Raw genomic sequence first — 23323 nt, forward strand, 5'->3', positions numbered from 1 at the left:
AATCCCAGTCGTCCCAGGGGAGCCCAGCCGAACATGATACTGTGTGATTTACACCTGTGAGCGCAACCAGGTAGCCACGGCAAACGTGGGAGAAAAATCTTTTCCTGCTCCAAGTTGGGGGAGAGGAAAAGGGACCGTTTTGGACAGGAGCAGAGCTCTCTGTTTTTCTTCAACCAAGGCCTGGCAGCAAGAGGAACTAGTTCTGCACAGCCTAATGTGCTATTACAGTCTATGGCTTAAATATGGTTTGTCCCCAACAGTATTCATATCGAGGCTTCATTCCTCAATGAGGCGTCTTTAAGGGGGATACAATCGGCGGGCCCTAATGGGAGTTGTTCAGATTGTGAGAGGGGAGCCCCCGTGCCTAGATTAATGCAGCATCAAGGGAGAGCGGTCTCACTCCTGGGAATGGACTCGTTAGTGCCAGAGCAGGTCGGTACAGGTGAGCCTGGCGACCCCTCGCTCCCTCACACGTGGGCTGCTTTTGCACACGCACCCATTTCCCTTCCACTATCTGTGACACATACAGCAGCCCAAGGATCTGAGCAGGATCCAGCCCTACGCTCTTGGGCTCTCAGAACCATGAGCCAATACAAACCTCTCTCTTTCCTAAACTACCCAGGTGCGAATGTTCTGCCACACAATGGAAAACAGGCTAGGACAGGCATCAGGTCTTAACCAACCTCAGGGAAGTGAAGTATCTCGTTGCAGGGACCCCCAGGCTAACAGACGGGAGACGGGAAGCACACAGCTCTAGTCCACTCTACCCATGTGGCTTCACCTGGGAAGGGGGGAGGACACCAAGAAGCATTTGTAATCTTCTTAATCCACGGGCAGAGGCTCCATAAAAGACACACGGCTACCCATCATCTGATGCTTTCCAAGGCACATTAGCAGGGAGGTGGATGGGAACCGCAGGAGCTGAGGCTTGAACCGATGCCCAAAAGGAATGCCGGTGTTGCACAAGGCAGCTTCACCTGCTGGGCCACAGTGCTGGCCACAGCTATACATATTTAATACTCAGGACTGCAACATCAACTCTTTCCTCAATGGTCAGGATGTCAGCCTCTCCTGTTATTTCTGCTTGCTATGCCCCACATGTGACCAAATTAAATCATGTTCTATACAAAAATATTCATACCTAAGTAATCTGTAATCTGTAGTAACATGAAGACATAGATGAAATGTGTGACACAGACACCAATTCACTCACACAGATATATCCTGTTGCTTCAGTTCCTGTTCTCCTGACAACCCAGCCTGACACAGGTATGCAGCTGAGCTGGGTTCTTCACTGATCTTAACAGCCTTAAGCAGCAATTTCAAGCCGAAATAGAGAAAATTGGAAAAACAAGTGGATGTTAGGAAAAGGAGGGTGAAGGAGAGAGAGAGAGAGAGAGAGAGATTTGCCATCTGCTGAGTCACTATCCAACTGGTCACGACAGCTGGGGCTGGGTCAGGCCAAGGCCAAGAGCCTGGAACTCCCATGTGGTGTCCCACGTGGGTGGCAGGGGCCCAAGCACTTGGGCCATCAAAAGCTGCCTTCCCGGGCCAATTAGCAGAAAGCTGAATCTGAAGCAGAGCAGCTGGGACTTGAACTAGTGCCCCAATAGATGCCAGTGTTGCAGGAAGCAGATTAGCTCACTTTACCTCAAGACTATGCCTGGGGCTGGCGCTGTGGCATAGCACGTGAAGCCGCCACCACCTAGAGTGCCGGCATGCCATATGGGCGCTGGTTCGAGCCCCAGCTACTCCACTTCCTATGTAACTCTCTGCTATAGCCTGGGAAAGCAGTAGAGGATGGCCCGAATCCTTGGGCCCCTGCACTCGTGAGGGAGACCCAGAAGAAGCTCCTGGCTCCTGGCTTCAGATCGGCACAGTTCCAGCCATTGTGGCCACCTGGGGAGTTAAACAGGGGGTGGAAGACCTCTCTCTGTAGCTCTGCCTTTCAAATAAATAAATGCATCTTAAAAAAAAAAAAAAAAAAGACCAGCCCCAACTCCCTCCTCCTTGAGGGATGCTTTTCTCTTCTTTCTTTCTTTTTCTTCCTTAAGATTTCATTTCGTTGTTTGAGAGGTAGAGTTACAGAGACAGGGAGGGAGACACAGGGAGAGAGGTCTTTCCTCCAGGATATATTCCCCAATGGCCACAGTGGCCAGAGCTGAGCTGAGCTAATCCAAAGTGTCATCGGTCACGGAAGGGAGGGCGGTTGCTGGAGCGAGTCTCGTGAGTTCCTGCCCTCAGCTTAGCACAGCAATAAAAAGCCGAGAGACAATTTGCAAAGAGGCAGAAACTTTTATTAGACAGAAAAGAAACTTCTATTAGACTGGCTACAGAGAAAGCGTCTGGGCCGAGAGGAGACCAGGTGGAGTGCCCGAGTGGGACACTGGCTTTGAGGAAGTGTCCCGGGTCTTTAAGGCATTACTGTTGGCTCATTGTGTCATCCTATTGGGGATGCCCATTGGACAGGGGGTATCGCATGTGTATGCTGATTGGCTTGGGGCTCAAGGAGATAGCGAGGGTCTCCTGGAGACTGTCTGTCTCCTTAGGGGTTCGGCCCCCTCCTCTGTTAGCTCTGGGTGGAAAATTACAGCTAACTTGAGGGCATGGTTTAAAACCGCAAGGTCACACAAGGTAGCCAGGGTCTCTTGGAGCCCGTCCAACTCTCCTGAGATGCTCAGCCCCTTCCCTGCCAGCTCCGAGTGAAAGATCGCCCTCACCCTGAAGGTGTGCTTGAAAGCTGCAAGGTCACACAGGCAGCACAAGAAGCTATTGGTGGGGGAGATGCCAGTTGGCCTGGAGACAGGCTTTCCAGCCACAGCTGGCGGCCTGCTGTGAAGGACATTCTATGTATGTCTGAAGGGGCCCAAGACTCCCAGCCCCACTGGCGGGCCTCATGAAGCCAGGAACCAGGAGCTTCTTGTGATCTCCCACGCGGGTGCCTGGGCCCAAGCACTTGGGCCACAGCAGAGAGCTGGATCAGAAAAGGAGCTTTCGGGACTCCAACCATCGCCCGGATAGGATGCCAGTGCGCCAGGTGGAGGCTTAGCCTGCTACACCACAGCTCTGGCCCCAGATGCTTTTCTTGTCTAAGAAACTGGCATTCGTCCATCTGACCGCGCTTCAAATTTACATCCAGAATCACTAGCCCAGGAGAAAGCTTGGGAACCTCAACTACCTCTGCCATCCTCCTTGTCTTTTGTCCCAGTCACAAAAGCCCTTTATATTTTAGAAAGGTTTGGGGCTGGCACTGTGGCACAGCGGGTTAAAGTCCTGGCCGACAGTGCCGGCATCCCATGTGGGCGCCAGTTCTAGTCCCGACTGCTCCTATTCCGATCCAGCTCTCTGCTGTGGCCTGGGAAAACAGTAGAGGGTGGCCCAAGTGCTTGGGCCCCTGCACTCGTGTGGGAGACTGGGAAGAAGCTCCTGGCTCCTGGAATCGGATCTGCACAGCTCCGGCCGTTGTGGGCATCTGGGGAGTGAACCAGCGGGTGGAAGACCTCTCTCTCTGTCTCTACCTCTCCCTGTAACTCTGTCTTTCAAATAAGTAAAATAAATCTTTAAAAAGAAATACAAGATTTTGATAGTTTCTGTTTTGCTCAGCCAGCAGGCAGCAAACAGGGAAAGAATTTCTGGCCCATAGCCACCAGTCTGTCTGGCTTGAATAAGCCCCTGAGAGCTGCCGCCGCCGCCCATCGCCCCTGTTCTTCAGGGCGGTAGCATGGACACCGCACGCCTCATGGACTGACACAAGCCTCAGCCATTTTAGCTCCTTGCCTCAAAGCAGATAAACTTCCTCCAGGGACTCCTTCTCCCGCCCCCACGCCCCCACACCCCCCAGCCCCCAGGCCTCCTTTCAAGAAACCAGCTCAGCCTCACGCCCTGTATTCTTCTCCACCCCACCCTCTGGATTCCTTTCCACCTAACTGGCCTGCAGAGAGGAAGGTTGAAAAGCCCCAGGAAAGCTAGCTCAGCCCCACCCCCACCTCATGGCCCTTCCCTGGCTTCTGTTCTATACACCTAACCTGTAACTCCATTCTTGCTCTCCCCCAGGTGTTCGGTCTGTGTGCCCACCGGCAGTCGGCTAGCTCTTGAATAAATCCGTTTGGACTGTGAGTTGGCATGCTGTCTCTTCTCTGTTCTGCCCCTGTTTCCTGACAATGACACCATCCCAATACCAGGCACTGGTATTGGGAGATGTGGGTGACACTACACTGACTGACTAGAGCTTTGGGGGTGGGGTGGGAGTTTACCATTCTGAGGAGCAGGACTTCTTTCCCCTTCCTTTTAAATTGCTCTGTCAAAATGAATGGAAGCCCTGCCAGCCCATCAAAATGTTTCCAGGACTGTTCAGCAAAAATCAAAGTGTCAAATTTTTATCCACCCCTCCAATCAAATGATTCTAATTGCAGATTTCGATGTCTTATATGTTTAAAAAAATCACATTTTAAGCTGTACTTTGGAAATTTATATTCATTAAATAAAAGTTTAAAAAAAATCACATTTTAAAGGACAAAGTATAAGAACTAATTTTTTCATATGTACGTAAATATACTGACATTCAACTTTCCACACTATTAAACTTGAAAAACTAACTTCCCAACGATTCATTCATTTATTTAAAAGGCAGAGTAATAGAGAGAGAGGGCGACACAGATGGGAGAGAGAGAGAGAGAGATCTTCCATCTGCTGGGTCCCTCCCCAAATGGCCACAACATTTGCGGCTAGGCCACTCTGAAGCCAGGAGCCAGGAACTGCATCCTGAGCTCCCACGTGGGTGGCAGGGGTCCAAGTATTTGGGCCATCCTCAGCTGCCTTCCCAAACTCATAAGCAGAGAGCTGGATGGGAGGCCGAACAGCCATGCCTCAAACCAGCACTCTGATATAGGATGCTGGCATGACCAGCAGAGGCTTAACCCACTGTGACACAAGGCTGACTCTGTAGGTAATGTATATAAACACCCAGTATTTAAGCCATATGTAATTAAATGTATGTACATGTTAATAAAATAAACAATGGTAAGGGGAGGTGTCACTTAATAGTGGATGAAAATCAGATGACATGTTGATTTTGGTGTCTGAAAGAGGCACATTGACAAACTCATGCCTTCCAACTGATACCTCCATTTCTTATTCCATTGTCTTTTTTTTTTTTTTTTAAAGATTTCTTAATTAGAGAGGCAGAGGCAGAGGCAGAGAGAGAGAGGTCTTCATGCACTACATCACTCCTCAGATGACGGCAATGCTGGGGCTTCACCGATTTGAAGCCGGGAGCTTCCTCTGGGTCTCCCACATGGGTGCAGAGGCCCAGGGATTGGGCCATCTTCTACTGCTTCCCCAGGCCACAGCAGAGAGCTAGATCCAGAGTGGAGCAGCGGGGACTCGAACCGGTGACCCTACAGGATGCTGGCACTGCAGGCAGAGGCTTTCCCCGCTAAGGCACAGTGCGGGCACCTCCATTGTCTAAATGATTGTTTAGCAGTTTATTTATTCTGGGGCACAAACTTACATTGCTTTCAATAAATTCTCCGAGTCCACAGAATGATGGCGATTTCCCATGAAAGCTTATTTTCATTTGAAGCTTCTATAACTTAATACGTTTATACAAAAGTAAGGATGTAAAACACAGTTTGTCTTCTTCAGTTATTTTCCTTAAGGAATGATGATGTAACTATCTATGCTTATCTTGTCTTTGTGTGGGGACTGATATGGATGCACTGAGACCAAACTTAAAGTTTAATCATCTTTATTGCTGAACGTCAACTGACAACATTAGGGAGCAATAGACACGAGCACTAACATAGACCTGGAGTCAGGGGAATTGCTGCTGCACTGAGAACTCTGAAGTTGCACTTGGATTTTAACAGAGAGCACCTCTGACACGCAACAAACAGACAAGCAAAGAAGATGTGATCATTTAAGCTGGAACTTTAGAGTCTCCTTGGTTTCGTGTAGCCCACATCATGACTGTAGTATATATATCACTTCAGTTGTGAGCTTCTCTCTTCAAAGTATCAAGAGCAAAACGGGGGCTGGAAACAACTGAGAATAATGGCCACTTGTTGATGCTGTCACATGGAAAGAGAAAGTCATCATATGTTTAGTGTTTTAGGTGAGAATCATAGAGATTTCAGCAGATAAAATATGTTTGTATTGAAACCAACTTTTATTTTCAATATATTCAACTTACAGTTCGCCTGATGTTTTCCGCTTGTAGTATGGCCATTTCTTTTGTAAATCCACCTTGCTCATTAGCAAGCTTTATTTGCCTCTCCTTCAGGCACTTGATACTCTAAAACAAAAAGCATAGTTCAGTATTAAACCACCTCTTTTCATCTCACATTACAAACATGTACAATTACATTTATAAAGCAGTACATTTTAACATTCAAATGATGCTGAAATAAAAAATACTCTTAATGTTTTACATGAAGGCTAAAACACTCACTAAAGAAAAATAGAGGGGCTGGCGCCATGGCTCACTTGGTTAATCCTTTGCCTGCGGCGCCGGCATCCCATATGGGCGCCGGGTTCTAATCCCGGTTGCTCCTATTCCAGTCCAACTCTCTGCTGAGGCCTGGGAAGGCAGTTGGAGGATGGCCCAAGTGCTTGGGCCCTGCACCCCCATGGGAGACCAGGAGGAAGTACCTGGCTCCTGGTTTCGGATTGGCACAGCACACTGGCCGTAGCAGCCATTTGGGGGGTGAAGCAACGGAAAGGGAGACCTTTCTCTCTGGCTCTCTTTCTCTCTCTCACTGTCTAACTCTATCTGTCAAGTAGAAAAAAAAAATTAAAATAAATAAAAAAAAGAAAAATAGAAATGTGCGATATAATTTAACAGGAGGCAAAATACTTCACTGGAAACAATAGGACAATGAACGTTTAAGGTCCAAGATGGGGAAAACGGAAAAAAAGTATGTTCCTTTGCAATAAATACAATACTGTTGATATCCATTAATAAGCTTTCAAAACAGGAGGTGTTGGTGTGATTCCTGTCTCTCTGCCTCCTGGCTCGCCACACCATCCCCGCCCTGCATGTGTTCTGCATTCCACTGCCCTCATCCCATGCCAAGCTGGTAATGGGGCCACCGGATCCTGGACTGTGAACCCACAAAGGTGTCAAGTGTTTTCTTCATGTGTGGCTCCTCTCAGGCATTTTGGCTAAAGTAATGAAAGCTGACTAATACAGCATTTATGTGAAACACACAGCTAATATCACACTCAGTAGGGGAAAAAACATTCGCCCTAGGATTAGGAACAAGATACCTGCTTATACCACTGCTATTCAGCATGGTAGGGGAAGCTCTATCGGGAGCAATGAGGCAAGAAAAAAATAAAAGGCATTCAAAAAAAAAAAAAAAAGAAAGAAAGAAAGAAACAATAGTTGTAAACCCATTTATTATGATTAATGGTCAAAGTAATCAAATTTCCTGGGAATGAAATGACCCATCATATAATGACTTTGAGTTATGAAAAATAAAACTGTGATTTAAATCTTCACTATTCATACAACAAACAATGAAGTAGCGCATACTGTGAAAGACTCCATGTCTCAAGTGTTATGGAGGGATTGAAAATGAATGTGGCATCTTCTCAATATTCCCATGCCATGAGCAAACATAAGGAGAGTCGAGACAGAGCATGTCTTATAGGAGTGAAGGGCGACTTGCCTAGGTGTGTAGCTGAAAGTGGAGATGAATGCCTACTTCGCTGACAAAAGGACAGGATTTTAATATGTAAAACAAGAAAGAGTTGAGAGGATTCTAGCGGAAGATCCACAGAGAGCATGGAGAGATGGTGAGTTGCTTCAGAGGAAGCCATCAACCTGGAAGGGTGGGAGTAAAGCAAGAACGCAGCAAAGGAAGCTCTAATTGTCACCATGCTGTAATTTATGGGTGTGGGGAATGATTAAAGACCTAAAATTGTAGAAGGGGAAGCTACCAACAGTTTTAGAAGAGGGAAGGGCAATGTTTGAGGAACCTCATAATGCACTGGAGAAGAGAGAACACAGAAAAGAATTTAACAGAACAGGTCAAAAATAAAGAGGCCCTAGGGCAGCAGCAGTGGGAACTGAAATGAAAGTAGTATTGCAGAGGCCCTGGTGATAAGTGGACAAGAAGGAAAAGGACATGCCAGCAAGGAAATGACAGTAAACTTCCTACCGTAGGTGGTCACATTCAGCACTGGCATCTAGAAAACTCATTTCTCAGACCTCTACCTCAATTAATAAAGGGCTCTCAGGGAGCATCAGAACAACATGTTCCCTATTAGAAAACACATTGAAAAATAACTGTCTGTGAGGCCTGCCTTGTGGTGCTGCGGGTCAGGCCCAGCTCCTCTGCTTCTGACCCAGCTCTCTGTTAATGCACCTGGGAAGGCAACAGAAGGTGGCCCAATTACTTCAGCCCCTGCCACCCATGTGGGAGAACAGGAGTTCCTGGCTCCTGGCTTCACCCTGGCCCAGATCTGGCTGCGGTGGCCACCTGGGGAGGGAACCACCGTTTGAAAGATCTCTCTCTCTCTTTCCCTATCTCTCTGTCTCTCTGCAGATGTGTGTATCTCCCCCTACCAGCTTTGAACAAAATAATAAATCGTTTTAAAAGAGAAGTGTACACGTGTGTAAATACTTTAGAAGTATTTAGTGAATGAATTTTAGACTTTTTGGATATGTGTGAGAGAGAGCATGCAAAACCACAGCTTGACTCCCCAAAGAAACAGAACAGCAGAGCAAGAATGAATACTTGTAACGGTGTTTCTTCTAACTACCCCAATTAGTTTAGAAGAGTGCAATTTTAAAAATAATTTGAACAAGATGGTTTTAAAATCAAAACCATCAAACAAACAAACAAAAAAAAAAAGGGGCCGGTGCTGTGGCGTGGTGGTAAGCCGCCACCTGTGATGCTGGCATCCCATACGAGATCCCAGGAAAGCTTTGGAAGATGGTGCAAGTCCGCAGGCACCTGCACCCATGTGGGAGACCAGGAAGAGCTCCTAGCTTTGGCCTGGCCCAGTCCTGGCCATTGTGGCCATTTGTGCAGTGAACCAGTGGGAGGAGGAGCTCTCCCTCTCTCTCTCCCTTTCTTAGTCTCTCCCTCTCTCCCTGCAACTCTACCTCTCAAATAAATAAATACCTCTGAAGAAAAGGAAAAAGGGGATGCACAGCATTCCGTTGAACCCAAAAAGTGTATCCATGCATGAAGGAAAGGTTGGTGTCACTCAGGACAATTTGCTAAGGTGCAGACAACACAGTAGAAAATTCTCAATTTGCAACGGTCAGAACCGGCTCTTTCATCCTGTTCTATGTATCTGGGCTCTGTCTTCCAAGTGTAAGTTGACATATGAAGCAACTTGTACCCATTTCAATATTACCAAAAGCAAATAGGCTGCGGCATTCTCGGAAAATAAATTTGAAGGTAAAAGAGATACTCATTAATTAAAATTGAGTACTTTTTGAGAAACATTGGCATTAGAAAGGCAAGTACACCTCAAGAAGCGATGTACAGACTTTCTACTTTCATCGCTGATGTGGACAACCATAGCCATCAGTTAATTGCCAACAAAGTACCAGTTTCTCGGTAAAATCGCCACGTTACGTTTTCCTGCTGTGAATGGCACCCCCAACCGCTTATGAATCAAAGGTACTACAGCGATTAGCACTTTTATTTTCATGGGACCAATGCTGGTATACTTAAATTGTTTCAGTAGAAGTTTTGAAATAAAAACAGTGTACATATGAAGAATACATTATGTTACCAAATATCACAGACCTGTAAGAAATTCCCATACAACGTTTTCAGTTCTTTCAATCTCTTGGTACGAAGCTTTATAGCCTGTTGAGAAACCTTTTGTTGCAGTTCAAGTATTTTCTGAAAACATAAAAACAGTACTGGTGTGGGAACAATTTGGATAAAATATACAATTTACAAAAAGTCACTCGGGTTCTACTTAAAGGGAACAGTGTTAAAACAAGCACTGAAAATATCTTCTCCTCTAGCAAATACTCTGACCAAGTTTACATAATTGGTGTTCAACACTGATATACAAAAACTACAGTACTCCTACCTTCTGTTCGTTGGATATGAAATTTACTTAATATTTTTAAAATCTTGTCAATGAATTCAGAATCCACACACACGATCCCTCCGATGATGATCTTTCTGTTTTTCCACCAATGATCTCGACACATCCCTGACTTCAGCTACCCATTTACACAGACACACACTGGATTTTGTCATTCCCAAGATGTGTAACAGCTACGTGATATTAAAAATATCAAACACTTATAGAGGCTCCATGTATCACATACCATTCCCACCCATTTTAAATAATCTTATGATATAGGAAGGCATCTACTGTTTAAAACAAACTCTAGGCTGTATGATTATTATGACCCCAATATGCTTGAGGCAACTGAGACACAGAGATCGTTTGTCTTTGGTTCCATAGCTGGCAACAGTCAAACCAGAGTTGGAACCCAAACAGTATGGTTCCAGAGTCCGGGCCCCTGACCACCGTACTATGCTGTTTCCACATCTTTCCCGAGCTCTAATCTCTCCCTCTGTTAGTCACTCCCTTCTGTACTATAGCTCAGTACTCTGTCAGGACATAAAATCCTCCCCATGCCACACTTTTCCCTGACCAATATTCCCACCCCCACGTTCACACTTTCCTCAGATCCAGCTTAAATTCTACGACCCGTCGTCACACTTCCATCCTCGCTCAAATGCCCTACCCGTCTCTTCGACATGCTTGGTGAAATCCCAGTCCTGGACAATCCAATTCTCCAGCTGCCCTGACACATCCATGCTGACTAATCCCACTTCAGTCCATGATCGCTATGTCACAAACCTACAGTACACCCATAATGCTGCTTGGCATTTGTATTCCCCTTGTCTGTTTACTGGCCCACTCTCAGTAAACAATGCCACACCTACTCCTCTGCCCTAAAGACAACTCTTGCTTCTCCACATCCTTATTCCTGCCTTTCCCCCTTTCTTCCTCGCTAAAGAAACAGCAGCAATCTAAAGAGGACATCCAGTCTTGCACTGCTACCGCTTTCACCCACCTTTGTCCATCTCAACTCATATACTCTACTTTCTCTCCTGTTTCAATGCACCAACCGTTCTTCTTGGTGAAGGTCAACTTTCTCACCAGATCCCAACTTTTCTCACTAGATCCCAACATTCCTCCCGGACACCAACCTGCACTTCTTAGGACACAAATGGCCTCTAAATGCTGGCTCTCCCTTACTTGGCCCATCTTTCAGCAACATGTAATGAGACTGGTCCTCTCGCCTTCCAAAAGGCATCCTTTGCTTGGTTTCACCTGGTTATCTTTTCACCCATTTGGCCACTCATTCTCAGGCTTCTTTCCTCATCCCTTTAAGCTGCAGGACATCAACGTATGGTGCAGGCCTATCCTATTCTGGTTGACAGTAATCAGCCCCAAGCCACGTGGCCAATTAGGGGACTGGAAAAGAGCCTCAGTTTCAAGGCTCTAAGACATGTCTGGACTTTCCCTTCCTACTTGACCCTCGACTACAATCAGTTCATCGTAAAGTCGGGCTTGATACTAACAACCATATTGCTTTCATGTTGCTTCGTTTTCTGCATATTTCCATCCCAATCCTCAAGCGCGTCCAGAAACTGCTGAGAATAACGAAGATAAAATGCCTGCCTGTAAAACAGAATAATAGGCCAACATTATACTTCGTAACAATTGCAAAAGGTAAAACGTGTTCGCAGCTGCAATCCTCTGATGGGAAATCGGAAAATAAATCGATGATTTAATTTCATTCCTAGACTATGTGTTCCTTATTGGCTAAGAGAGAAGCTATATCACATGGCTTAGTTCTTAAAAAAAAAAAAAAAAAAAAAAAAACTAAAGATGATTTAAGGATTATAAATTATCCCCAAAAACTTTATTGCAAAAAGGTTTTTTCATGTTGTTTTTTTATATGACTAAAGGATTTAGTCGTAAGTAGTGTCATTCGGGATATTGCATCCATTCATCCTCTAGACGTCCAAACAGGAATATTTTGAATTTTTCCTACCTTGGCACATTAAGGAAGAGTGAAACATATTAAGGTAAACATACAAATTATTGAGATCAGAAGAGTAATGGCTTAAGATATTTATCTTTCATTCGGCCAGCATATTCCTGGAATGAATACAAATTTTGTTACATTAAGAAAATTCAGGGGTCAGCTCTGAGGCGTAGCGGGTTAGGCTACGCCTTCAGTGCCAGGGTGCCGGTTCCAGTCTTGGCTGCTCCACTTCTGGTCCAGCTCTCTGCTATGGCCAGAGAAAGCAGTGGAAGATGGCTCAAGTCCTTGGGCCCTTGCACTCAGGTGGGAGACCCAGAAGAAGCTCCTGGCACCTGGCTTAAGCCTGATCCAGCCCTGGCCCTTGGGGTCACTTGTGACTGAACCAGCACAATGGAAGATCTCTCTCCCTCTCTGTCTTTCCCTCTCTGTCACTCTGCCTCCCAAATAAACAAATAAATCTTTGAAAAAAGAAAACATTCAAATGTAAGTTGAATGAACAAGAAGGTCATTTTTATGGTCCTCTAGAGTCTCTGTCTGGATTCACTTATGGTCTGGGGTTACAGAACTAAAGTAAGAGAGTATTTTGAAAAGTTCATGGAATGTTGAATTAAAAGATGTTTCTTTTGGTACGAAAAGCTTTTTAAATAGGTTTTTCATACTATGCACTTTACAGACTTTTTGAAAACTCCCCATATGCATAGATTTTGAGGTTTTCCACCGAAATAAATTGATCTTTTTATTTCCATTTTCTACTAACTTTGTGAAGCACCCTTGGATTTCCTGAGAGGAAACTCAAGCCAAATATATGTTTCTATTCAACCTCAGATAAGCAGAACAGAGTTTCTTAAGTAATTGGTATCCATGCATACCATGAAATGATACAAAGGCTCTGGATTTGAAATATTAACAGACTCACCTTTGCTCTGTCCTGGTTTTCCAAGAATCCACAATTATCCGCTCAATGTTTCTGAGAGAAGCATTGACACTCCTTCTGAATAGCTGTTTCTTCCTATATATGACCCTTTTAATCCTCCCTATATTGAAAGTATATACTCGTTAAAATTTATCATTGAAAATTATTTTCTGCCCATATAATCAAGTCACCGTGGACAACGTGGTTGGGCAGTACTGAAAAGACACTTAGCATTAACAGGTAGGCATCACTGCAAAAACCAAGATGAACTGCTTCCTTTTTCTCCTGAGAAAACTTTCAGTTATTAGTACTCCATTTCAAAATCTGCTATCTGCACATCACTGCTTCATTTAGGATGAAACATAGCTAAGAAGGGCGGCGGCGCGGCTCACTAGGCTGATCCTCCGCCTTGTGGCACCGGCACACCGGATTCTAGTCCCGGTCGGGGTTCCGGATTCTGTCCTGGTTGCCCCTCTTCCAGGCCAGCTCTCTGCTCTGGCCAGGGAGTGCAGTGGAGGATGGCCCAAGTCCTTGGGCCCTGCACCCCATGGGAGACCAGGAGAAGTGCCTGGCTCCTGCCATCGGATCAGTGCGGTGCGCTGGCCTCAGCGCGCCCGCCGCGGCGGCCATTGGAGGGTGAACCAACGGCAAAGGAAGACCTTTCTCTCTGTCTCTCTCTCTCACTGTCCACTCTGCCTGTCAAAAACAAAACAAAACAAAACAAAGAAAACATAGCTAAGAAACAAAAGTTACAATTTTTCAAATAGTATGAAAATGCTGTCAAAGGACCCTTTCATTTCTTCATGAGAAAACATTATCATAGCTATTTTTCAATCCATTTGCAAAGGAACCCCCAACTCAAAGGACACATTTGGAGGGATTACTGGTAGTGGTAGAACTCATTACATACAGTGGAAATGCATTTTAATTCAACTGTGTCTAGATAGGTACAAGCAATGTTGTCAAAAAAAAAAAAAAAGGAAAAGAATTGTTAACATGTGAGACTTTTAATTAAACTTGACTAAGATAAAGACCACTGGTACTTTATGAAAATAAAAAATTCATCCAACAACACCTTTTTGATACTTACGTGGAAGTTTTTTAGACTCGTATCATACTCACCAAAAAAAAAAGGTGCACTGTATAAAGTTTTCGGTAGGTCAGATAATTCTTTGCTAAGCATACGAGTCTACAGGTATTTGCCAGTAATCACGATGGAGCTGCACTATTGTACAGGTGTTTTATAAATCCACTTTACTAGCTCGATAATCAATTTATAAGACAGTTCATCAATCAAGCCAGCTGTCACCACCAAATAGAGCAAAGCTTTCAAAACATACCTGCTTATAGGAATCATAGAGAAATCGACACTTGAGCCTGTTGACAGTTCATCCTTCAACAAGCTACTTTTACTGAGAGCCGACTTATCCACTCAAAACATGCCAGCAAAGTTGTATTTCGTTCTCCACTGCGGCTTATTAATATAAATATAAAAACTACCAGGGGCTATTTCCGAAGCTTCAATTTGCACTACCCCCTTCAAATACAGGAAATGGGAAAGTCACAGGAAATGATGAAAATGCTAAACCAGAAAACCGATATCAAAAACTGCTCTGAGACTCGGTGACCCAAAGAGCAATCAGTCATATCGGTTCATCCCCATTTGCTCCTCTTACTCCATCGTGTACACGCACAAAATAAAAGCACCATCCTTCCCTCGCCACTGTTAGTTCCACGCTCATTGTTCACATCTAGAATGAAAACTAGTAAGGAAAGGTATGAGCAGAATCACGCTAAGTACTCACAGACCAGGCTGCTCACTAGAACAAGGCATTAGATAACCATGTTGTAGTCCATTGACTAGCAGTTCTTGTTATAAAAGTTACATGGTACAAAACATTTTTCCTAACTACAACTATCTCCTAAAACACACATACCTTCATAGCTTTCCAGCATATTCTGGAGCTGGTTCCTGTGAAGAAATTACATCAGTTTTCTAGTAAAATATCAAGCTTGTTCTTGTTTTGGAATACATATCTTTAGCTCAGTGTGGTACACACAATACATGCTATGTGAGCCAAAGTCTATTTTAAGGATGCTATCCGCAGACAATAAAATTACTTTAAAGGTACTACCTCGTATCTTCACTAATTATCGCTGCAAATGGGTGATTCTGGTGATTATACAGTCTTGGGTTGTTTTCTGCATTGAAAATACAAATGAAAAACATTTCTTAAAAAGAAAACTGTCTCGATCACTTATCCTGGAGAAAGAGCTTCATTGTGGACTTCCTTGGGCTCTTTGCCATCAAGTTCTTAAAGTGGATGTAAACGTGGAATCATTTCTTTAAAAGATTTATTCGTTTGTTGGGGGGGGGGGGGTGGTGGTGTCGTCTTCCATCTGCTGGTTCACTCCCCAAATGGCCGCAGCGGCTGGAGCTGGGCCTATCCAAAGCCAGGAGCTTCTTGTGGATCTCGCTCGCAAGTGCAGAGGCCCAAGGACCTGGGCCATCCTCCACTGCCTTCCCGGGGCACAGCAGAGAGCTGGATCCGAAGTGGAGCAGCCCAACCCGAACCTGCGTCCACGTGGGATACCGGCACTGCAGGGCAGCGGCATTATCCGCTACACCACAGCACCGGTCCCCATGGAATCATTAATATACAGGTCAGAGAAAATTTGATCAGCAACCGAGATCATTTTATGGAGGCATTTTCTCAAGCGCTTTGAGGTCCAAGTCATGCAGAACCACAAGCTAGAGATCAGGTATTTTGGAAATGAAGACTGCATGCCTACAGAAAGGCAGCAGTGTGACCCTCTGTAACCCTTCGATGGAGTGGGAGCATCAAATGGAGCGCTGAAAGCGCAGGATGCCCTCTAGAAACATAGTGCGGGGTGGGGGTGGGGGTGGGAGTGTGGGGGCAGTCCCGTGGGGCAGCAGGTTAAGCCGCCGCCTGGGGCACGGGCATCCCATAGGGGGGACCCACTTGCGATCCAGCTCCCTAAGCAGCGGAGGATGGCCCAGGTGTTTGGACCTCTGCACCCCGTCGGGGCCCCTGATGGAGTTCCAGGCTCCTGGCCCAGCCCTGGCCGCGGGGGCCATTTGGGGAGTGAAACAGCAGGTGGAAGATCTCTCTCTCTTTCTTTCTCTCTCTCTCTGTCTCACCCATCTCTCTCTGTAACTCTGCCTTTCAACTAAGTAAATAGAATCTTGAAGGAAAAAGAAAGGAAGGAAGCGGGAGAGGGTGGGAGGGAGGGAGCCTGGAGGGAGGGAAGGAAACACTCAAACTCGGGTTTGAAAAGTCATGGAGCCCAGAGCGATGAACCAAGGACCGAGGCTACTCGCGTGCCCCAGCTGCCATGAGATGAGTCAGCCCCTTCCCTCGGGCAGGCACCTTCTTCCAGGCCCCTCTCCGACCGGGACCGTTTTTACCTGGGCGCCCCATGTCAGGGGGTGCCATACGCTGCGCCTCAGGCGGAGCCTTGGAACCCGTCTTGATGCGCCTGACTGTCGCGGGCGGCATGTCTTCGCACGCTCCGGATGCCTCCTGAACCTTGTGAGCGCAAAGACACTCTAAAGAAGTGGGGACGAGTTAAACAAGAGTCAGTGAGCGCGTTTCTCCGGGTTCTAGACCAGTGCGGCTGCAGCGCCCATAGAAGAAACACGGAAGAGAAGGGCAGCGGCGCGGCGCGGCGCGGCGCGGCGCGGCGTGGCGTGGCGTGGCGTGGCGTGGCGTGGCGCGGCACGGCGCGGCACGGCGCGGCACGGCGCGGTGAGGCGCGTCCCAGTCCCTCCCGACCCGGCCCGGCCCCAGCGCTGGCTGCAGCCCGCACACCCGGACTGGAGTCCCCTCTGCCGGGTTCCTGCTGCTCTGGCGGGAAGAAAGCTCAGCTCTGCCCCTCAGTCCCCACGTGGCCCCGTGCTGGTCCACAGGACCCATCACAGAATGACACAGTCACTTTTCCGGACAATTCGATGGGAAAGAACTACTCCGCGCCCGGCCTGGGCAGTCTAGCCAGGGGACTGAGCACCCGCCGTCCCGGACGCCCCCTAAGCGCTTGAGGTGTCTGCCATGCGACCAGGCCTGATCGGCGACCTGACAGGAGGGACAGACACGGACAGCCCCGATGTCCCCTTTCCCACATACCCCGTGCGGAGCCCTCTCAGTGCCTGGGTAGCCCTAGATCTGCCTCCTGATCCCAGTCGGGCCCACCCTCTGGGGTTCCTTCCCCTCAGCGCCGAGCCTCCTCCGTCCTGGTCCTCAGTGGACGCCTCGAGGATTTTACCTCAGAGGGCAGCCAGGACCCTCCCCGCCTTCGACACCCTCGGCCCCCCAGGCCACAGAGCGACGCTGACCCCGCTCCGGCAACTCTGGTGCCTCACCTGAGGATTCCCCTCCCCCAACCCCCTCACAAGACCTCCGCACGCTCGGCACCCCTGCGAGGCTCTGAGGAATGAGCGCTGCCAGCGCGCGAACGAACGTGAGCCAGGGTGGGCTCCTCGCCGATTGGCTGGCACAGTGCACGTGCTGGGGGCGGAGCGGGGCGGGACGAGACGGAGCCCTAGTGCTTGCTGGATTCCCTCCGGCTGCTGTGGACACCACCCCGAACCAGGCTCTAGAGTTCCACCTCCAGGAATATGACCAAAGGATGCAGAGCGCCAGAACCTACTGTGGACCCTGCACCTCGTGGATGAAGGACAAGTGGCCAGTGCTGGCCATAGCACCTCCCGATTCCTTCCATCCACCCCTCCCCTGGCAGTCGACTAGCCCTCGCCCTGAATGTGGTGTTTCTCTCATGTCCTCCCTGCTCCCGTGCCGTCGCAACACGTGTGCCTCTTCCCTTCCTGAGGTGGCCCGGTGCCGCCTGACTTCAGACATCGCCATAAATTCTACCGTGTGCCACATAGTATCCTGCCACTTCCTCTTTTCTCCCCCCAGCCCCGAATCCTTTTATTTAAGGTATATAAACTTCACGCCTTTCATAAATACAACTTTAGGAACATAGAGATTCTTCCCACCGTACCCTCCCTCCCACCTGCACTCCCACCCTTCTTCCTCCTCCCTCTCCTATTCCCATTCTTAGTTTTGACTAAGATCTATTTTCAATTAACTTTACACACATACGATTACCTCTATGCTAAGTAAACAGTTCAACAAATAGTATGAGGGGAAAAAAACCTGCTCCTCATCAGTTGGTCAAGGGCCGTTCAAAGTCACGCTTCTCGAAGTGTCAATTTCACTTTGCCACTTCCGCTTCAGGCCTACATTTTTTTGTAGATACCTGTAATGCTTTCATTTTCCCTGCTCTGTTCTACACTAACGTATTCATCTGATTTCTTGGCCATTAACCTCTGGGCAGGGCTTTTGTAAACAAGTGGCCATTTTTGCGGCGCCGGCACACCGGGTTCTAATCCCGGTCGGGGCACCGGATTCTGTCCCGGTTGCCCCTCTTCCAGGCCAGCTCTCTGCTCTGGCCAGGGAGTGCAGTGGAGGATGGCCCAAGTGCTTGGGCCCTGCACCCCATGGGAGACCAGGAAAAGTGCCTGGCTCCTGCCATTGGATCAGCGCGGTGCGTCGGCTGCAGCGCGCCAGCCGCGGCGGCCATTAGAGGGTGAACCAACGGCAAAGGAAGACCTTTCTCTCTGTCTCTCTCTCTCTCACACTGTCCACTCTGCCTGTCAAAAACAACAACAACAACAACAAGTGGCCATTTTTATTAGATGTCAGTTTGAGGTAAAGGTTTTTTTTTTTAATATAATTTTTTATTTGAAAGGCATAGTAACAGAGAGAGAGAGACATCTTCCATCTGCTGGTTCACTCCCCAGATGGCCACAAATGCCAGGGCTGAGCCAGGCTGACGCCAGGAACCAGGAGCCTCTTCCGGGTCTCCCACGTGAGTACAGGGTCCCAATTACTCGGGCCAGTCTCTGCTGCTTTCCCAGGCCTATCAGCAGGGAGCTGGATGGGAATTGGAGCAGGCTGGTCTTGAATCGGTTCCCATTTTGGAATGCTGGCACTTGCAGGGAGCTTATTCGCTATGCCACAGCTTTAGCCCCTGAGGGAGGTTCAAGATCACTCAGTAGAGAAGCCTTGGATCTTCTTGTTGAATTTAAATGTACGTGCCATCTTGGTTAGAAAACATGGCTTATGAACACCACTATAAGGGCAGCAATCATGGTTGTTCTAAGATTAGTAGATTTAGTGGAGGATTCGCTGCCAGAGACTATCGACAGCCGTAGTGCCGGTAGCGCAAGCTTCAGTAGCAGCTGCCGAGCAGCAGACGAAGTGGTGGAGGTGGCCATGGAGGCAGCAGAGGACTTCGTGGAGTTGACTATGGAGGCTTTTACAACAGTGATGGATATGGAGGAAATTTTAACTTCCAGGGAGTTGACTGATGGGGTAACTGAGCCTGCTTTGCAGTAGGTCACCCTGCCAAGCAAGCGAATATGGAAACTACATATAACTTAGCCAGCCTATACCTTCTGTAGCTTCAAGAACTCATAGTACATTACCAGCTGTGATTCCTCACTGCATTTTTTTTTTTTTTGAAAAAAATTTTTGAGTAGCTCAAGGTCACAGGAAAAGATGAAAGGAACAATCAGCAGCACCGTTTGGAAGGTAGTTTGACGACTTCATTGCTGTAGTTTGGATTAACTCCCTTCCCATCTACCCCCATCCCAAACTGCTTTTATAATTTTGTGACTGAGGATCATTTGTTTGTTAATGTATTGTGCACTCCCGGGCCATAGCAGAGAGCTGGCCTGGAAGGGGGGCAACCGGGACAGAATCCGGCGCCCTGACCGGGACTAGAACCCGGAGTGCCGGCGCCGCTAGGTGGAGGATTAGCCTATTGAGCCGCGGCGCCGGCCTTGTGCCTTTAACTTTAGACAGCTTTTTATTTTGATGTCCTGTTGGCTCAGTAATGCTCAAGATATCAATCATTTTGACAAAATAAATTACTGAACTTGGGCTAAAATCAAATTATTCTGGGGGCCGGTGCTGTGGCGCAGCAGGTTAAAGCCCTGACCTGAAGCGCTGGCATCCCATTTTGGCGCTGGTTCTAGTCTGGCTGCTAATCTTCTGATCCAGGAAGAGGACCACTCAGGGCCTGTCATTCACAAGGCACTTACATTGGGAGTGATGGGCTGATATGCTACTGTCATGACTGCAATTCAGAAACCTGTTTGAACAAGGAGCCCAGGGTTCTCACTTTGCAATGAGTCCTGCAATCCTCATGCTGATGGTCAGTGCATAACACTGTGCCTCGCATTCAGAACAGGACCACATACTTGGTGAGCTGCAAGCAAATGGGGTTACCCTGGGAGCAAACCCTACAGAAATCAAAAGGATCCTACTGAAGAAAGGAAATTAACTTGCATATTTTGGTCCTCAATCCAATCTTAGACAGGAGTTCTGATGATGAAAGCAATGATGGATCCTCAGGACAGGTACTAGATCACTTGTACACGAGAAACACAGGGATACCTCCAGACTCACCCAGACCCACCCTGATGCAAAGGGCACTGCATCACCTGGGCTTCTGCATCACGTTGAGGCGCGGCCATGCCTATACACCAGGGACAAGTAAGGACCCAGAGCAGCCAGATTCAATGTCGGGCTGGTCAGCAGCATGAGCATCACCTGTGATTGTTAGACTCAAACTCCTTAAAGCCCACCCACACCAGCTGAAGCAAAAATTCTGAGGTAGGGGGAAGGGTTAACAAGCCCCCACATGATTCTAATCATGGGCTAAAAGTTAAGAACCAGGGCAGGAGTCAGGAGTTTCTTCTGGGTCTCCCACGTGGGTGCAGGGGCCCAAGGACTTAGACCATCTTCTAGTGCTGTCCCAGGCCATAGCAGAGAGCTGGATCAGAAGATTAGCAGCCAGACTAGAACCAGCGCCAAAATGGGATGCCAGCGCTTCAGGTCAGGGCTTTAACCTGCTGCGCCACAGCACCGGCCCCCAGAATAATTTGATTTTAGCCCAAGTTCAGTAATTTATTTTGTCAAAATGATTGATATCTTGAGCATTACTGAGCCAACAGGACATCAAAATAAAAAGCTGTCTAAAGTTAAAGGCACAAGGCCGGCGCCGCGGCTCAATAGGCTAATCCTCCACCTAGCGGCGCCGGCACTCCGGGTTCTAGTCCCGGTCAGGGCGCCGGATTCTGTCCCGGTTGCCCCCCTTCCAGGCCAGCTCTCTGCTATGGCCCGGGAGTGCACAATACATTAACAAACAAATGATCCTCAGTCACAAAATTATAAAAGCAGTTTGGGATGGGGGTAGATGGGAAGGGAGTTAATCCAAACTACAGCAATGAAGTCGTCAAACTACCTTCCAAACGGTGCTGCTGATTGTTCCTTTCATCTTTTCCTGTGACCTTGAGCTACTCAAAAATTTTTTTCAAAAAAAAAAAAAAATGCAGTGAGGAATCACAGCTGGTAATGTACTATGAGTTCTTGAAGCTACAGAAGGTATAGGCTGGCTAAGTTATATGTAGTTTCCATATTCGCTTGCTTGGCAGGGTGACCTACTGCAAAGCAGGCTCAGTTACCCCATCAGTCAACTCCCTGGAAGTTAAAATTTCCTCCATATCCATCACTGTTGTAAAAGCCTCCATAGTCAACTCCACGAAGTCCTCTGCTGCCTCCATGGCCACCTCCACCACTTCGTCTGCTGCTCGGCAGCTGCTACTGAAGCTTGCGCTACCGGCACTACGGCTGTCGATAGTCTCTGGCAGCGAATCCTCCACTAAATCTACTAATCTTAGAACAACCATGATTGCTGCCCTTATAGTGGTGTTCATAAGCCATGTTTTCTAACCAAGATGGCACGTACATTTAAATTCAACAAGAAGATCCAAGGCTTCTCTACTGAGTGATCTTGAACCTCCCTCAGGGGCTAAAGCTGTGGCATAGCGAATAAGCTCCCTGCAAGTGCCAGCATTCCAAAATGGGAACCGATTCAAGACCAGCCTGCTCCAATTCCCATCCAGCTCCCTGCTGATAGGCCTGGGAAAGCAGCAGAGACTGGCCCGAGTAATTGGGACCCTGTACTCACGTGGGAGACCCGGAAGAGGCTCCTGGTTCCTGGCGTCAGCCTGGCTCAGCCCTGGCATTTGTGGCCATCTGGGGAGTGAACCAGCAGATGGAAGATGTCTCTCTCTCTCTGTTACTATGCCTTTCAAATAAAAAATTATATTAAAAAAAAAAACCTTTACCTCAAACTGACATCTAATAAAAATGGCCACTTGTTGTTGTTGTTGTTGTTTTTGACAGGCAGAGTGGACAGTGTGAGAGAGAGAGAGACAGAGAGAAAGGTCTTCCTTTGCCGTTGGTTCACCCTCTAATGGCCGCCGCGGCTGGCGCGCTGCAGCCGACGCACCGCGCTGATCCAATGGCAGGAGCCAGGCACTTTTCCTGGTCTCCCATGGGGTGCAGGGCCCAAGCACTTGGGCCATCCTCCACTGCACTCCCTGGCCAGAGCAGAGAGCTGGCCTGGAAGAGGGGCAACCGGGACAGAATCCGGTGCCCCGACCGGGATTAGAACCCGGTGTGCCGGCGCCGCAAAAATGGCCACTTGTTTACAAAAGCCCTGCCCAGAGGTTAATGGCCAAGAAATCAGATGAATACGTTAGTGTAGAACAGAGCAGGGAAAATGAAAGCATTACAGGTATCTACAAAAAAATGTAGGCCTGAAGCGGAAGTGGCAAAGTGAAATTGACACTTCGAGAAGCGTGACTTTGAACGGCCCTTGACCAACTGATGAGGAGCAGGTTTTTTTCCCCTCATACTATTTGTTGAACTGTTTACTTAGCATAGAGGTAATCGTATGTGTGTAAAGTTAATTGAAAATAGATCTTAGTCAAAACTAAGAATGGGAATAGGAGAGGGAGGAGGAAGAAGGGTGGGAGTGCAGGTGGGAGGGAGGGTACGGTGGGAAGAATCTCTATGTTCCTAAAGTTGTATTTATGAAAGGCGTGAAGTTTATATACCTTAAATAAAAGGATTCGGGGCTGGGGGGAGAAAAGAGGAAGTGGCAGGATACTATGTGGCACACGGTAGAATTTATGGCGATGTCTGAAGTCAGGCGGCACCGGGCCACCTCAGGAAGGGAAGAGGCACACGTGTTGCGACGGCACGGGAGCAGGGAGGACATGAGAGAAACACCACATTCAGGGCGAGGGCTAGTCGACTGCCAGGGGAGGGGTGGATGGAAGGAATCGGGAGGTGCTATGGCCAGCACTGGCCACTTGTCCTTCATCCACGAGGTGCAGGGTCCACAGTAGGTTCTGGCGCTCTGCATCCTTTGGTCATATTCCTGGAGGTGGAACTGTAGAGCCTGGTTCGGGGTGGTGTCCACAG

The 23323-nt window shown here is 47.8% G+C and overlaps 1 protein-coding gene across 7 annotated transcripts; it reads right to left on the reverse strand.

Moving 5' to 3' along the window:
- Positions 1-5729: 5729 nt before the first annotated feature.
- LOC103345231 (synaptonemal complex protein 3) lies at positions 5730-22328 on the reverse strand. 7 transcript variants are annotated; one of them, XM_089324847.1, is made up of 9 exons: positions 22180-22328; positions 16390-16530; positions 15095-15161; positions 14897-14931; positions 12963-13080; positions 11577-11676; positions 9768-9866; positions 6191-6292; positions 5730-6068 (listed from the first exon to the last, which is right to left on the reverse strand). In XM_089324847.1, the coding sequence occupies exons 2-9, from the start codon at positions 16478-16480 to the stop codon at positions 6015-6017; spliced, it is 666 nt and encodes a 221-aa protein (XP_089180973.1). In that variant the 5' UTR covers positions 16481-16530; positions 22180-22328; the 3' UTR covers positions 5730-6014. The 7 variants fall into 7 exon arrangements, with proteins under 7 accessions (XP_089180973.1, XP_089180974.1, XP_089180971.1 ...); XM_089324848.1 differs by lacking the exon at positions 22180-22328 and adding an exon at positions 20491-20638; XM_089324845.1 differs by lacking the exon at positions 22180-22328 and adding an exon at positions 20466-20629.
- Between the last annotated feature and the right edge of the window lie 995 nt (positions 22329-23323).

Source organism: Oryctolagus cuniculus, chromosome X, assembly GCF_051225735.1.
Source record: "Oryctolagus cuniculus isolate XC-2025 breed Fujian yellow rabbit chromosome X, ASM5122573v1, whole genome shotgun sequence".
NCBI lineage: Eukaryota > Metazoa > Chordata > Mammalia > Lagomorpha > Leporidae > Oryctolagus > Oryctolagus cuniculus.

Bases quoted from the DNA above. Each gene is read 5' to 3' on its own strand.
- LOC103345231 (XM_089324845.1), bottom strand. From the start codon at position 20,523: ATGGCCGCGCCTCAACGTGATGCAGAAGCCCAGGTGATGCAGTGCCCT. The intron at 15,162-16,389 runs GTAAAAACGGTC...TTTTCAATGCAG, and splicing joins CCCTGACATGGGGCGCCCAG to AAAACAACCCAAGACTGTAT. The intron at 6,293-9,767 runs GTCTGTGATATT...TTTTTGTTTTAG, and splicing joins TGTATGGGAATTTCTTACAG to AGTATCAAGTGCCTGAAGGA.